The sequence below is a fragment of the Abrus precatorius genome, unplaced genomic scaffold (genome assembly GCF_003935025.1).
Source record: "Abrus precatorius isolate BTA unplaced genomic scaffold, Abrus_2018 Scaffold7, whole genome shotgun sequence".
Taxonomy (NCBI): domain Eukaryota; kingdom Viridiplantae; phylum Streptophyta; class Magnoliopsida; order Fabales; family Fabaceae; genus Abrus; species Abrus precatorius.
In genome coordinates this window covers 5114348-5130801 of record NW_020874417.1, presented here as the reverse complement: position 1 = coordinate 5130801, position 16454 = coordinate 5114348, and the positions used below count along the sequence as shown (strand labels likewise).

At 32.2% G+C, this 16454-nt stretch overlaps 2 protein-coding genes across 3 annotated transcripts; both read left to right on the top strand.

Annotated features, from left to right (window-relative positions):
- The first annotated feature begins 1023 nt into the window (after positions 1–1023).
- On the top strand, positions 1024–6321 carry LOC113872023 (F-box protein PP2-A15-like). Of its 2 annotated transcripts, none has more exons than XM_027509188.1 (3): positions 1024–1462; positions 1573–1691; positions 5614–6321. In XM_027509188.1, exons 1-3 carry the CDS (start codon positions 1157–1159, stop codon positions 6074–6076), a joined length of 888 nt encoding a protein of 295 aa, XP_027364989.1. In that variant the 5' UTR covers positions 1024–1156; the 3' UTR covers positions 6077–6321. The 2 variants fall into 2 exon arrangements, with proteins under 2 accessions (XP_027364989.1, XP_027364988.1); XM_027509187.1 differs by having other exon boundaries at positions 1039–1480; positions 5614–6320.
- Positions 6322–14124: 7803 nt separating this feature from the next.
- Positions 14125–16175, top strand: LOC113872024 (putative homeobox-leucine zipper protein ATHB-51). Its single transcript, XM_027509189.1, has 3 exons — positions 14125–14215; positions 14605–14924; positions 15933–16175. The coding sequence occupies exons 1-3, from the start codon at positions 14125–14127 to the stop codon at positions 16173–16175; spliced, it is 654 nt and encodes a 217-aa protein (XP_027364990.1).
- The last annotated feature ends 279 nt before the right edge of the window (positions 16176–16454 follow it).

The following is a 16454-nucleotide window of genomic DNA, read 5'->3' as shown; positions in this document are numbered from 1 at the left end:
TAATATTTTAAATTTTTTAATCAAATATAGACATTTTTTAATATATAATTTTAAAACTAAAGCCAACTATGCTTATTAATTTAACTCTAATTTTCATCCATCTATATTTTAATTTGATTCAACCCATCTAAAAAAAAAAGAAAGATATATTTTAGATTTTACGATTTTGATCAAACTATGTTTCTCAATTACTTTTTAGAAGTTCTCTTATTTAACATATTTAAAAATCGAAAAATTAATTATTTTTATCTTATAAAAAAAACATGTATTTTTATATTAATTTTATTTTTTATAAGGACTTATATAAAAATGTACTCAAACTAAGTCTATAATATTTTATATGTATAACATTGTTTTTTATAATTTTCAACCATATTTAACTAATAATTAAAATTGTATTGAAAATGATATATTAAAGAGCATGTTCTTGACACTCTTCTTAAAAAAAAAAGGTCAGACCACTTAATGCACCATCAATATACAGTTTTCTCCCTTCAACGTTATTAATAATCAAAAGATGGTTTCTACGTATCGTCTCATACCTTCTAAGTTGAACACATGAAACATGTCCCATGAAATTTCTATATCTGGTTTTATTAAAACAGAGTTTATAAAAAAGATTTAAAATAGGTTTGACGTGTGTTACAATAAGGATCACGTCCATTACTTCGTATCCAAGTAAAGTAATAGGTTCAAAATATAAATATATAAAAATTAGCAATTTTTTTAAAATAAAAAAACTATTTGATATTTGACTTGGACAGATATTATTATTCCGTCGTGGACGCCACTTGCAATGGTAATGATACAGTGAAGTTGAAAACATCCATAGAAATCAAACACGTGCTGAAGCAGCCATTAGCTTTTCACCTTATTCTGCCACGTGGTGATGGATAAAGGCACAACGAATCTATAATCTAAAAGAATGGACCTCTCCGCACCGAATCCCCTGCAACAACATTCGAAATCGATTTTCCCTCAAAGGAAAATTCCAAAACCAAAATCTAAATCAACAACACCTCTGAGCCTCTTACATTCACATTTCATGCAACAACACCACCACTGAGGCAATTTCACTGCCACACGCTCTTATTCTTCTCATTTTCTTCTGGTTTGGACGTTGGTGCGTGCCATGAGGTGGTGAAGAAGAAAGAGCATGGGGGCGTCGCTGTCGAACCTAAGCACCAACGGTTCGAGCCTCGGTCCTAGCCTCGGGGACATACCTGAGGCTTGTGTGGCCTGCGTTTTCCTCTACCTGACGCCGCCGGAGATTTGCAACCTCGCGCGCCTCAACCGCGCGTTTCGAGGCGCTGCTTCGTCGGATTCCGTTTGGGAAGCAAAGTTGCCGCGTAACTACCAAGATCTGCTGGATCTGGTGCCGCCGGAGCGCCACCAGAATCTCTCGAAGAAGGACATTTTCGCGCTCTTATCGAGGCCGTTACCCTTCCACGACGGCCATAAGGTGGGTGGTGCTCTTCAGGTCAGTTTTGTATTATTCTGTGAGATTAGGGTTTTCTGTAATTTAGCGGATGTGTGTGTGCTGGATGAAATTGATGTTGGAGGGTTTTACAGGAAGTGTGGCTGGACAGGGTCACGGGAAGAGTTTGCATGTCAATTTCGGCGAAGGCGATGGCGATTACTGGGATTGATGATCGGAGATACTGGAATTGGATTCCTACTGAAGAATCTAGGTTAGATTCAGAGATCTTAACTTAGCTTTAGTAGTTTTGCTTATACGTTAGAGGCTGAAAATGGATAGAAAAACCAAAAAAACTGCATCAGGAAAGAAAGGAAGATATTAAGGTAATATATTTTCTTCCCTTTGCTTTGAGGTTTAAATTAAATTATACCAACTGTGGAAACTTTTTAGAGATTGATTATTCCTCATTTTCACCCCTTTTTAAAATGAAAAAACGAAACGCCCAAACAAGTGGAAGGTTTGTTAAAATTTCAAACCTTACTTGTCCTGCATCCGTACATACCCTACAGTGATGTAAGGGCATCTAACCTGGAAAATTTGAAGAAATTATTATTATTTTTTAAAGTTTTACACACGCACGTAGGCACACTTACTCCCCTAAATTCTTCAAGCACTTTGTAATATAGTAAAATACAATTGATTGCAAGTTTTCTGGACTTGGTGTTAAACTTGTTGTGGATTGGAAGAGTATGATCTGTTTTGGTGCTTGTTTGACATCTTTAGGGCAATGGCCGTGATAATGAGATGGTGTTATTTCTTATAATAATATTAGGCTTTAATCGCGATATGTGGCAGAGGGGGAATATTTAGTTTGTGCATGATTATTGGATTGGATGATGAGAAAAAGGGAAAAAGTATAGAGTATATCTGGTGTCATGCTATCAGGGAATGTGTTTTGGCTAGTAGATGAGCTATAGAAAATAAAAGGTTCTGACTTCTGAGTATTGAGTAATGCATCCATCCTCTTATGCGTTATCTTGCTTTCAATTTTAGATATTCTTTGCTCTTGTGCTAATGTTATTTTTCTTTTATTCTGCTTTGTACACGTGACTTTAAGAGGTGTATGGTGCAAATGGGCCTTTGGTGGGCGTGCTGGACTTGAATTATGAGTTCAGAAAACTGGTCTGGAACCTAAGCTTTTATCTGTGTATAGATGTTTACTCATTGCTATTAGCAAATATGCATGATAAACTGCTCTCAGCATAATGGATAAGTGAACATTAAGTATTTTGTATTGGTTTTCCCAATGTACTTAAAATTTGTTGGAAGAGGGTGTTTAGCAGGCTTATCCTTTTCAGTGAGGCTGTAGATCCAGTGTGTGCTTTATAAAGAGAGGAAGAGGGAATTGTAACTTAGTAGAAAATAGAAATTTTGTGATTTCTTGCTGCATCAGTTGGAATGGAAGTATTTAGCGGCCCATGTCACGGAAATCATATTGTACACCACTCCATGATGTTAAATTAATTGACTTTACAAGCCCAAATATTTGTTTTTTCCTGGCAATAATAAAATTGTTAGTAGTTGACGCCTTGACTGTTGACACAACCACCTAAACCATCCAGTCAACAACCTGTTGACTAAAAGCAGGATAGGTGCCGCTGAGTCCCATCTTCCCTAAATAGTACTGTTGAATATTGTAAGGATGAATCATAAGATGTTTGACCTTTCTTGGCATTCTTTCCCCATGAACTGCAAACTATTTGGTCTTTTCTAAGCATTGATGAGAATCCTAGATCGTCATCATGGAGGCTAATATGCCAAGCATAAAAATTTCCAGTAAAAACAGTCAAAGATGCTGAAAATGACCTTGTTGCTTTTATTTAGTCTCAGGACTTGAGATTAACTGCATGTAGTCCAGGTTCGTATGATTCTGACAAGAACTTAAGTTATTTGTAATTCTGCATTTAAGTTGGAGCAATGTCATTATACACAGGTCGCAATTTGTAGATTCCCCTCAAATTTGGTATAATTCTTATTTTTCATTGCATATTTAAATTTTGACCCCCTAGCCATTTTAATCAAGCACCATCCTGATCATTGTTAAGGTACTCGTTTTGTTAGAGCTTTCCTAGATGAGTTTTTTATGAAATCATAAAAAAAAGTTTTTTTTTTTACCTGGTTAAGCAATTAATGGATTGATATTTGACAGTCAACTACCAATTTGTTAAATATTTCATAATCTCAGTTTAAGGTCCTAATACTGTTGATCTAACGTCAGGTTTTTAATTTGTGTGTGGATTTGCTTGTTAGTTTCATACTTTCATTACTGTCTCATGTCAGATTGACTTGTTTTGTGTGTTTTAATTGCTTTATGATTGTATTTTTGAGAAAGTAGGAATAGTATACCTTTCCTTTTTTATTTTATCTTGAGTAATTTATCTTGTTGATGACTGATTATATTTTACTTGAAGCAATAGAATTTTTCTATGATGTCAAGTGCATTGGGTTCAAGTATACGATTATTTGTTATTGTGTATGGATTGTGACTTTGTTTACTTCCTGGTCTTTGCTGTTCAATCTTTAGTGCCCCCTTTAAAAGTTACGAAACCTTTGTAATGGGGGTGCTAAATTGCTGGGTAGTGCATGGTTTAATTTTGAACTTAAAAATGTACCATAATGACTTTGAGCAATTCATAAAACTAATTAAAGGTAGTAGGCTGGTTTCCAGCTGGAGCCAAACCAAATCGCAATATCACATAGTGATCTCATGTTAGTTGCTTGATTTGGGTTCTTTGATTTCGCTCAAGTCTAAAGTAAACATTTGAATTATACGCACGGGTTGGTAGCTCTACTACTATGTTCTCTTGTGCAAACAAATACTTCCTCAGCTAAATTCTAACTTTCCTTAAGGCAGTCAAAATCAAGATCCTACCTAGGATCGGAAAGGTTAGGGAAACATGTAAATCATGTAATTGTAATACATATCATACGATCCTACTTAAAATACAAAATGTTTTTGAATTCATATATATGCATAAAAATTAATAAAAATAAGACAAAATAACCTTAAATTACTAACAGCCAGAAACTTGTAAGTCAGCAATTCCAAATTCAGAACCCCCACCAGCAGCATTATCCCAACTCTAGCAGTACCTGAACTCCCATTACCCTCCCTGGCAGCTCCTTTCCCCCATAAAAGACTTTTGTAAATAACTAAACAGATTAAAAGAGTGTAACCTAGCAGAGATCAGAAAGTTGAATCCAGGGTCCCAAATAGTGTAGCAACTGAACCAAAGCAAGGAGTAGTTGAACCTACAAGAAAATGAACCAAGAGTTCAACCCAGAAGCAAAAGAACTGAAGTGAATAGGGCCAAACTCAGAAGTAGAAAAACCAAGAAGGGGTTTAGAACTTTTGTGTGCATGAGAGCAAAAAAAAGGTGAAGAAAAGTGCCAAAATGAACAAGTTAAACTCTTTAATCTTATGTGTCAATAAAAAATGGGCTGGATTTGTTGGTTCTTTTCCAAAAGAAATTAGTTCGAGCAGGATTGGAAAAATTGTTCGATCCTAGCAAAACAAGTCAGAGTGTGATTGAGATCGCTGAGGCATGAGAAAATCGTAAAATTGTACAATCTTACATGAAATATCATGATTTTAACTACCGACTTTCTTTTTCACCAACAAGCAAACTATCGTTAAATATATAAAAGCTATATCGGTGCTTAAAAGAAATCATTTCACAATGATCTCATAACTGATGATCCATTACATATGAAAACAATTTGAATGATACACTTCACTTACGTATGCATGCCTTAATCTGGATGTGACCAAATATTTATTATTTTAATAATTTGTGACTTGGAATGATGTTATTGTTAAGTATTAATTGCAATTTGGTTCCATTTAGATTCATTGACCTCAATTTGCAACCTTGAACATAACTGATCCTTGAAATACCCAACTTGATTGTGCCAAATGACCAATTCTATTAATGTTCTGAGGGTTGGTTGCACAGGCTAGGTTGACACTTGTAATTATAATTCTCACACCATATTCTAATTATGTCAACTTACTTTTTTTGGCATTTCTTTTCGCAAATTGTAACACTCTTGCTTATCTCATTGTTGAAGCTGCTTTGTTTTCCTTTTGTTTTAATCTGTCAACATTCTGTTACATCTTAGGCGATTTTCAGGTTTCACACCGTGGCATATTTGCAGCAAATCTGGTGGTTTGAAGTGGATGGGGAGGTAACATTTCCATTTCCTGCTGATATTTATACTATCTTCTTTAGGCTTCACGTTGGACGGTTTTCCAAAAGGCTTGGACGACGTGTATGCAATTATGAACACACCCATGGTTGGGATATAAAACCTGTGAAATTTGAGTTGACCACTTCAGATAGTCAGCATGCGTCTTGTGAATGCTGTTTGGATGAAACTGAGCTTGATGATACATATGGCTACCGTAAGCGTGGATACTGGGTGGATTACAAAGTGGGTGAGTTTATTGTCAGTGGATCTGAGCCAACAACACAAGTTAGGTTTTCCATGAAACAGATTGATTGTACACATTCTAAAGGTGGACTTTGTGTAGATTCTGTATTTATTTTACCTAATGATTTGAGAGCGCGCAAGAGAAGAGGCATTTTGAAATAGCCATAAAAGAATAGGAAGCTTTTTTTTTTTCCATGTAAGCTTGTTTTTTAAGTGATTTAGATATCCCATAATACTTTATTGGGATCTATCATACAGCTTGTACTTACTGAACAAAGTTGAAAATTTGGAGAATGTCATATTTTGGAGGGTTTTTTTTGTGTGTATTTTTTTTGGCTGTAGGTGAGTATCCCATATATCTATGTAATAATAATAACAATAATAATAATAATAATTTCTTTGTATTTTAGTCATTTCCTCACAAGGTTGATAACTTTATTGTTTGGTGAGAATTGAAAAAAAATTTGGAAAAAGGCTTCGCCGTCGCTTGCCTCAGCTGTCTTTTATTCCTCATGGAACTTGGTTGTGATGTAAGAGTATATTTCCTGTTTTAATCTTTCAGATGGTTTACATGTACACTTTTGGGGAATACGATACTAGGACAATAAAGGTGAATGTTATTTCAAAATTCTTTTTCGGTCCAATGTTATTTCTTTTTTAAGGCATTGCTTGATCCACTGGAGAGATATAAGGCCTGTGGGTGTGGCTATAAATATGATCTACTAAGATTTACAATTCATTTTATTCTCCATCTCTTGCATTATCCTGTTTCTCAGACTTTCTTATTTCTTTTTTAGTTGTAGAAAAAAGTGTAATAAATGTGAGTAAAATTCCTCTTGCCTTGTGGACACATCATTGGCATTATTTTCTCAATCAATTAGGAGTTGTTTGTTTATTCAAACTTCCCTGATCAAACCCTTGGCGCTATTAGTAACCCCAAAATAATCGATAAAGCCTAAGAATGCTTCACCAAAGGCTACTCACAATCGCAACCTAGCCAGGTATATTGTGGAGGAAGTTCTAAGGCTAAACTGATACTCACTGTAGCAGTCCTAGAACAATACAAGAGCAAATGTTACGGAACTAGGGCCTATGCAGAATGAATTTTACTCCCTAAGCTATATAGTCAAAGGCTCCCAAACGAGTGAAATCGCTTTGACGAACTCTTCCTACATTATTCTTACACAACGGTACAAGTCTGCAATGTCCTCCGGCGCCCGCCCAATACAGGGCTGCTGAATGCTGATAGAACAACATGGGATGACTTAGTTTAGTCTTTATTCAATTCAAAATTTCGACAGGATTGGATTGACTTGATTTGTTGACATAATACATCAGTTTTAATATTACTATGTAAAGCTGATTTTTAAAAAAATATGATTAGCTAAATTATATATTAAAAACTATATAATTAAAATTAAGGTATATTTTATAGCATATATATTTTTTAAAATAATATAAATATATAAATGTCATGCAAAATATTATCTATTGAATTACATGTTTTATTATTGATACATTATTATAAAAAGTATATATCTTGAAAGAATATAATTTAAATCTATAATCTAGGTCTTTGTGTTCTTTTGAGTCTTTGAGCCTCATTTAAATAGCAAAACAAAATCAAAGAATATAAGACATCGAATTGGATTAAAGTAATTCAAAATGTAACATTTTTTTTCCATAATTAAAAAAATAACCTAAATATATTAAAATTAACTTCAACCCAAAACCAGACAAGACATAATCACTCCTATCCCCATCACACGATTGAGAATAAGGATTCAAAGCCTCTAGGCCCATAATATTGATTCAGCCACGTCTTTTATAATTGTAATATATATATATATATATATATATATATATATATATATATATATATATTACAAGTTAATTATTAGTTTTCTAATTACCTATGATAATTACAATTTAACCTCCCTGAGTTTTATTGGATCTATCCCTTTCTTCCCATAACCAATAATGGCTATTTCCTAAGCAACTTCAATTTACTGTCCAACATTGAGTCATACGGTTGAATCACGAACAACATCTTGAGGCATTTCATCAAGAATAATGATACAGATAATATAAACTTTTACAACTCATTTGTTTTTATCTCTCTTCAATACATCACCCATTTTATTCATCACTTCTTTCTCTTCTCTACCTATTTACCTATCTCTCTTAAATTGTAATTTTTTGGGTAAAAGTTTCAATACTACTCTTTCAACAATATTGCTAACCATATGTCGTGAGTCCCCAACCTAATCGTTTTTAGAGCTTTCCATTACACTAACTGAAAAGAAGGCAACATTTACAAGGATTCACTACACTAACCAATAACCAAATTTAATCTGAGACTTCGAGGAGCTCAAGAGGAAAGTTCTCGACACATTTCTCTACAAGCTAGTGTAGCATGGCCTTCCAAAACACCAATATGTGCCTTAATAAGCATGCATATGAAACAAGAAAAGGATTGAGAACAGCATAGAGCAAATCACACGTTGAATAGGAAAGCACTTTAGATGAAGAACCTTAGCAAAAAGCCAAAAAGGTAGCTCTATATTATATAAAGGCATGCATGCTAAGATGAAAGGTTTACCATCTCAACCTTTGCTATCTCCTTGGCCAACACAAAAGGCCCCTAGCAGATGTTGACTAGTTAAAAGAACGAGGGGGGTACGTATGCATGTTTCTTTTCTTTGGTCAACGGGAACGTGTGTAAGTAAAATATATGGAGGAAATCACCTTACCCTTGAAAGAAGTTGAGAAACCCAAAAAGAAAAAGTTTCAGGACCAATGGGAAAATTTAAACCAACTCCTCTACATTAGGGTCCATTTTTTTAAAGAATTGTTCTAGTATTACTCAAAAGTTAAAAATTATAAATTCTGAAGATGTTATAAAAATGGCGTTTCATGATTTTTTTTCCTTAATCATAAAGCAAATAGGCCCGTTTTCTGTAGAAAAAACCATGCATGAGATTTATAACTCGAGAATCATTTGATTTTGTGTGGAATATTAAAGAAGAACCCAACTAGACAGGTCCCCCCCCCCCCCCCTGTCATTTATCCACTATCCACCACGATCACAGTCTTATAACTGAAAATCATATATTTATAAGAATCATATTATATTTATAATATATAAAAAAAAATCATTTAAAAATTGTTAGAGAAACATGAGAGAGAGAGATTTAGAAAATTCAAAAAATTATATTATTAATGAAATGAAAAAAAATGATACAATAAATTGTCTTATATATAAAGGAAGAATCAACATATATCACTAACTTCAATTAATTATAACAAATTATATAACTAAATATAGTGTTTTTTAACCAATTCAATTAATATCTATACTCTGAGATGGAAAAGGTCTTCTTGGCAAATGTCATAGAATTTGTACCTTTTATATCCTTTAGACTTTTGTATGAGAAAATTATGAGATAAAAAATTTGAGAAAAACAATTTTAGAGGTGCGAATATAATTTGTTTTATTTGATAACTTTATTGTTTAGTGGAAGGAAGAAAATTGGAAGAGGCAGGATCCACATAAAATAAACCACTCCTTCAAAGAAAATGGGAGGGAAGGGAACACTGCCTTTTTGTTTTTTACTTTATTTTTAAATTTTTTTTTAAAGTATGTAAAAATACTATATTTAGAGTTTTAATTTTTTTATTGAATTAATTTTATTATTACTATTATTATTATAAAAATAATTTTTATATAGTTTACTTATTATTTTTTACTCTCTGTTATTTATCTAAACAAGTAAAAAAAATATTTTTTCCTTGTTTTATTTCTTTTCATCCAAATATTATTTTTTATTTTATTTTATTTCTTACCCTCCTATTCTTTTTTCTTTTTCTTTTTTTTATTATCTTCTTCATTTCATCGTCCAAATAAAGCGTCAGGGTAGCCTAAAATAACACTAGAATAGTTCTTGGAGATAGTTTATCTGATTGTGTAGTATCACCTCGATCAACTTTAATTTTTGGTTATATTTATATTTTTATGTATGATACAGTTTCTTTTTAAAAAATTGTATGTAGTTATTCGATATTGATATATACCCCGTATTCATGCAAACCCAATACGTAAGCAATTGTAGCGAGTGGGAGCAATTAATCTGACCGTTTAAATTCAATTTCTAAGCCATATATTATATAATAATTTCTGAAATCGCTGCTGACAATTTTTTATTTTGAAATCATTAATAACAATTTTTTGTTTTTTTAAATTTTTACTTTTTAAAAATTGTTATTGACGAGTTTTAAATTTTAGAATTTTTTAAAATAAATTTTAAAATTTAGTAAAATATCTACGCTAAAAATTATCATTGATAATTTTTAAATTTCATATTTTTTAATTTATAAAAAACAAAATATATATTTTTCGAACTCATGTATAAAAAATTAAACCTATAAGCATGTTCATAGGCATTAGACTTCTTAAAATAAAATAGACCTGTGGATCTCATTATAAAGGACTGTTTAATGTTACACAGGACGAACAATTTTTGTAGCAATACATCACGAATTGACGTGGTCATGCCATTGGGAGAATAATAAAATTAAACCCAAAAAAAAATATGAAAACGACAAAAATAATGCTAAGTTTTTCGTGAAATAGTTTTCGTCACGTTTTTCCTATTATTGTGCATTTTTTGTTTTTGTTTTTTATGTTTTATTTTATTATCAGGATTGGTATACTATTTAGTGCGAAGATGTTTCGTAACGATATATCATGAATTCACATGATCATGTTTCATTGAGTGAATAATAAAAGTTAAAAAAAATACACAAATCATGTCTAATCGTCGTTCCTAAGAACGAAATTGAGATATTTTTGTGTTCTTGACCTGGCTATTCTATTTCTACGTTATTAAATGGAGGGGTGCACCACTAGATTTGCAAAATCATTTTCTTTTACCATAAGGAACCTAGAAGAAAGGCTTACCTTCTTTATTCATCGCTGGTTTAAATTTTTTATTTAACTTATATTTAATGAATTATAATTTACTATTTCATTATAAATTAAATAAAAAGTTTAGATTAAGTATAAAAAATTTTAAATTTATATTGATGTGATAACATCCTTTCCCATTTTATGAATATCTATATATAAAAAAAATCATATTATAAGCTTGATTAATTTGTTTATAACAATTTATTTTTTTGTAGTGTCAAAATATAAATATTTATAAATGCCTAAATGGGATAATATTCATTAAAGAACCAGCAACAGCATATATAAAAAGCTACCTAACTTTTTTCATGAGTTACTAATACTTAAAGATATGCTCAACGGTCAACATACTTAAAAGGAGTGCTTTCACTATAATTGAAGAAGCTCGTTATTTTCACAGCAGACACCCTAACGAACACTCAGATTTCTTTTATTTAAGACTATTGACCTTTACGAAACGTTTGAACATATGTGAGGGTAAAAGGACCAAAGCATTTGTTTGTTTTCATCAAAGTTAAGCTATTCTGACACTACTTGCGGCCTATATACGTGACACCATTTGATTTTTAGTACACTCACTCCAACTGTTACTTTATGGATCAAATTTCTACACCTTAATTACGACTCATTTCTCTTTCCATGGCCATATATGTAAACCAACGGTAACTACAAAATTGGTATAAAGCTATTGCAGATTTGCTTAGAACGAATTTAGAAATATACCCTTTAATACACTTTTTTAACACTCTTAAGTAATAGTTAAAAATATATTAAAAAAATTATGTTAGAAAGTGTGTTACTAAATTCCTTCCTAACTTGTACTCAAGTCTTGATGAATGCAGAATCCTTAACTGTTCTCTAATCAGTACTCACTCTTCCAATATGAATTTTTGCCATTTTGATACTATTTTGATCGAATGGTTAAACTATAATTAATTGACGCGCTTTCGTGCTTGGTTGAGTTCTCGTTATATGGAGGTCCATACTCAGAGATTTTGAGATTATTTATTGAGACATACCTTGATGCTTATTGGAACTTTTTACTGTATAGAATTATAGGTCAAAATTTTACTTTTACTAAGCATTTCTGTTCCATAAGCAAGAGTAACTATAACTACAGAAAATTTGCCTACACCCACAACAAAAAGAAAATCATATATACTAACAGAAAGAAAATGTTAGTCATTAAACATATCACGTGCATTTAGACTTATCTAATAAAAATTGAGCAGTATAAGTCTACAGATTTGATATACTTCTGTGGTAATTAAAAGAGAGAGTGGCTGGGTTGAAAAGAAAAGAAGGGGATTTTTCAAAATTATAAGAAATTCTTAGTCTAATTAAACAGTGTTTATCAAACATGCAGATCCTTGAACGGTTAAACCATTTTTGTTTGAGCTGAAAATTTTAACTAGATCATCAGTACTCATTGTTCTTCAAGTTGGACGGTGTGCTTCGCATTTCAAGCTTCCATATTTTGATATTTTCTACTTTCTTACATTAAAGAAAAATTATTGTGTAATAAAGAATCATAGTGTCCATAATCTTGACTAATCATGTATTGCAGTTCATGAAAAAAGATTATTTAAAAAGATCATGTATTGCATAAAATAGACTTGATCATAAACACATGGTGATCTTAAATCATACAATAATTTCACTACATTAAGAGACTTTAATTTTCATGTTAAATTTGGTGTTGGTATATGACTTAAATATATCTTTTTTATATTGTTATTCAATTTACTTAATCACTTCTTAATTGGTTCTCACAAGTCACAAGTGATGACTGATTATCATAAGGTGTGAAGATGTATTATTTCCAAATACACATGACTCTTTCCAACATCACGCTATTAAGTATGTGACGTTGTTATCATGGGACACAAGAAACAACTTTAAAAGATGCACAAGTAGAACTTGGATTCTATGATGACCTTTGTCTCACCCATCTCTGTCATCCTTTGGGGCTCAAAGGGCTCCAACCTCAGCTTTTATTTCTAGCAAAGGTACAACCAAACACACAGTCCAATCTGTCAACTTAGCCTTACACACACAATCAATTGCATTTTGCATATACATTACATAAATCTCAATTTTTTTTAAAAAAAAAAATTGAATTGAAACCAAAGCAAAGCCAACCCAGATCCCGATTTCATGCAAGCAACAGATAGATCTAAAGACAGGAGAGGTGAAAGTGAGATTGTATCAGCTTTCTTCTCTGTGACACTGGCACGTTATAATTAAGGTGAAAGGGAGAGGAGGAGGGTTGAAAGAAACAGAGATGAGGCCAAGTGCTCTGTTTTATTTACCTTCCTTTATTTGTCTCTTGTGAAGGCAGCAGTGGTGGCAGGTTATGTGTACTGGTCACCCTCTTTTGAAGCCAAACCAGTTTTCCTATGTTCCTATTATTATTAAATTCCCATTTTACCTATTTTCCAAATGTGCCCGCATTCTCATTTGTGAATTATAATTGAGGATATCCTTTAGCTACCCAAGAGAAAGAGAAAAAAAACCATGAGTTTTGGGTGATTGTAGCACAATGGAAAAGGAAAAACTATAAGAGTGGATTCATAGGTCTATGATCAAATATGGTCCCCGTTGAAGCCTGCCTGGGGGGGCCAACTGACATATGCCTTCCCTTTTTCACGCCTTGTCCTTAGTTCTTACTCCTTACACTCTTCTCTCTTACTTCCCTTATGTACGGTCTCTGCATTAAACACACAACTTTGTTGCGCCCCAAAAGTGAAGTAGCATAGCAAGAACCTCACACAATTCACAACCCTTTCTCTCTCATTCGTCCCTCACTTCCCTTGCACCTAAAAGGACAGGAATAGAAACTTTCCCCTCTCACAACTCTAGTAGTGTCGCGCCCCACTACCACATTCAATATACCAATTTCATTAATCTTCTATAAGGGGTAGTAGTAGGATAGCTATAATAACTATTGATTAGAAATATAACATTTAAGTTTTGATATCTGCATGCATTTTACTACAACTTCAGCTTCAAGCAGTATTTATTTATAATTTCACATTTTTTTTAAATTACATCCAACTTTTAGAGGAATTGAATTGACTCCATTAATTAAACGCTATATATGCTCGCTAGACATACCTACGACCTTTCTCTATCTTCTTATCACTGCCTTTGTGGTCCATCAATTTTCACAACCGAGTGAGCCCCATATAAACACTGATAAATATTGGAGTAGTTGAAGGGAAGGAAGAGAAACACCAATATGGAGTGGAATGGGAGCACAAGACGCTATGTTCCTCGACCTGAGTCTTCTTTAAGCTTCCTCTACAACTATAGCTACACCCCATATCCAGGTAAACTCTAAAGACCAAAACACTATCTATTCTTCTTAAGCATTGACACTTTTCCTCCAATTTCATCAAGTTGCTTTCTTTTCACTCCTCTTACCCGCTTGAAGCACTTAACCTGTACCATGGTAATTTAGTAACTCCTTTATGAGTGTGGACTATTTTCAGAGTCCATTTTTGTAAGTTTTCGCATGAATAGTAACTTGAAGCACAAGCTATTGCCCCACCACAATTATTGCCTTTCTTGAACAAGTGGTACAGAGTAGGTACATAAATCATTGTTACAGCATGTTTCAACCCAACATGTGGCATTCTAGCTTGATCAACATAAAAAATCATGCTTAGTCCATTTAAGAAAATTATTAAAACACTTCGTAAACTCTCTGTGTGTTTAGGAATGGAAGTGAAGCAACAAGCACTGGCAGAGACACCCCCATCAATGGAAAAAATGAACTGTGGGAACCAAGAGAAGAAGAAGAGATTAACAAGTGACCAACTTGACTCGCTGGAGAGTAGTTTTCAGAAGGAGATAAAGTTGGACCCTGATAGAAAGATGAAGCTTTCAAAGGAGTTAGGGCTTCAGCCTCGTCAGATTGCTATTTGGTTCCAAAATAGGCGTGCAAGGTGGAAGACCAAGCAACTTGAAAGTTTGTATGATACACTTAAACAAGAATTTGATGTCATATTCAAGGAAAAACAGAAGCTTGAGGAAGAGGTAAGTTAACATAATGTGTGTGTGTGATTGCATATCTCTCTCCATGCAGCTCTTGCAAGTTGCTTTATAGACACATTTTACCGTTGTTTGAACTATGTAAGTTTTTGCCTTTAAAATCCATGACCCATGCGACTTCATTTCATATATGTTTATATGGTTTCAGGGTGTCTCAGAGCTTTCACGAAGATTGATTTCTTGAACATTTTAAAATTAAAAAAATTAAGTCAAATTTATGCAAGTTATTTGTAACCTTTTTTAAAAACTTAAATCAATTTTTTTTTCATAAATAAATCATCAAATAAGCTAAAAAAACTATACGAAAAATTTGTGATATATTTTTAAAAACTTAACCTATAAAAACTTATCAAATTAAGTATTTAAAACATAAAATTGGTGATGATAAACTCTTATTTAATAAGTATTTAAACGTCCATTAAGTTAAACAATTTATTAAATATTTATTCAATAAATTTAATTATAAATTTTATTAAAATAAGTTTAAAGAGTTTAATTATTTTACTAAATATATAAAAAATTCTTAAATTAAATTTAAAAAATTATAAGTATGCATCTGATAACACAATTTAATTAAACATTTATTCAATTAACTTTTTACCTGAAGATTTATGCTATAAATTTATTTATAATTTTTAAAATTAAATTAAAAAGAGTTTATTCTGATAAATTATTTTTAAAAAATTAATAAAATAAGCTAAAAATAACTTACATAAATTATAAGTTATTTCATGTATAAATGTTTTATCAACACTTTCAAACACACATAAATTATTTTTATAAGTTCTTACAAATACTCCCTAAATAAACAAACCATTTTAAATTATCTTGAACACGGTGTGTTAGTTTTTCCCTTGTTTTGTTAATTCAGTGAATACCAAAACTACTATTTTCTTTTTACTTGTCTTAACATGCTGATGGTTTGCTGAAGTTTAAGAACTAGACATTCCTCCGAACTGGTTATTTCCTTAAGCTGTTTTTTAATCTGTGCAGGTTATGAAGTTAAAGGCCATGCTGAGAGACCAAGCTTCTAGAACCCAAGTATCAACAGGTTATACAGAAATCTCTGGAGAGGAAACAGTAGAAAGCACGTCAGAAGCTCTTCGTTGTTCCAAAAGGGGAACCCTTCATCATCATCAGAACATTGGCGAGGGAAATTGTTCTTTCATTTTGGAAGATTATAATAACACTGTTCCAGTACTACCCTACTGGCCTGGTGCAACTTATTATCCCTAATATGCTTAAAGAACTTTGTGAGTGAGCTTCATTAACCTGATTAGTTACATAGATAGATGGAAAACCCTTTTTCCTTAGAAACTGACATGTTAGTACGATAATTATTACTAAATTAGCTGTCCCAGCAGACATCACTTTTATTAGTCGCTTCCATATTGCATCAAGTCTTTAATTGTTACGTACTTTTATTTATGTCTAATCCTTGTTAGTTAGTGACATTTCTGCTGTTTTGTATATATAATGAACTTTTTTTAATGATCCTTATATCTTAAAGTGTGT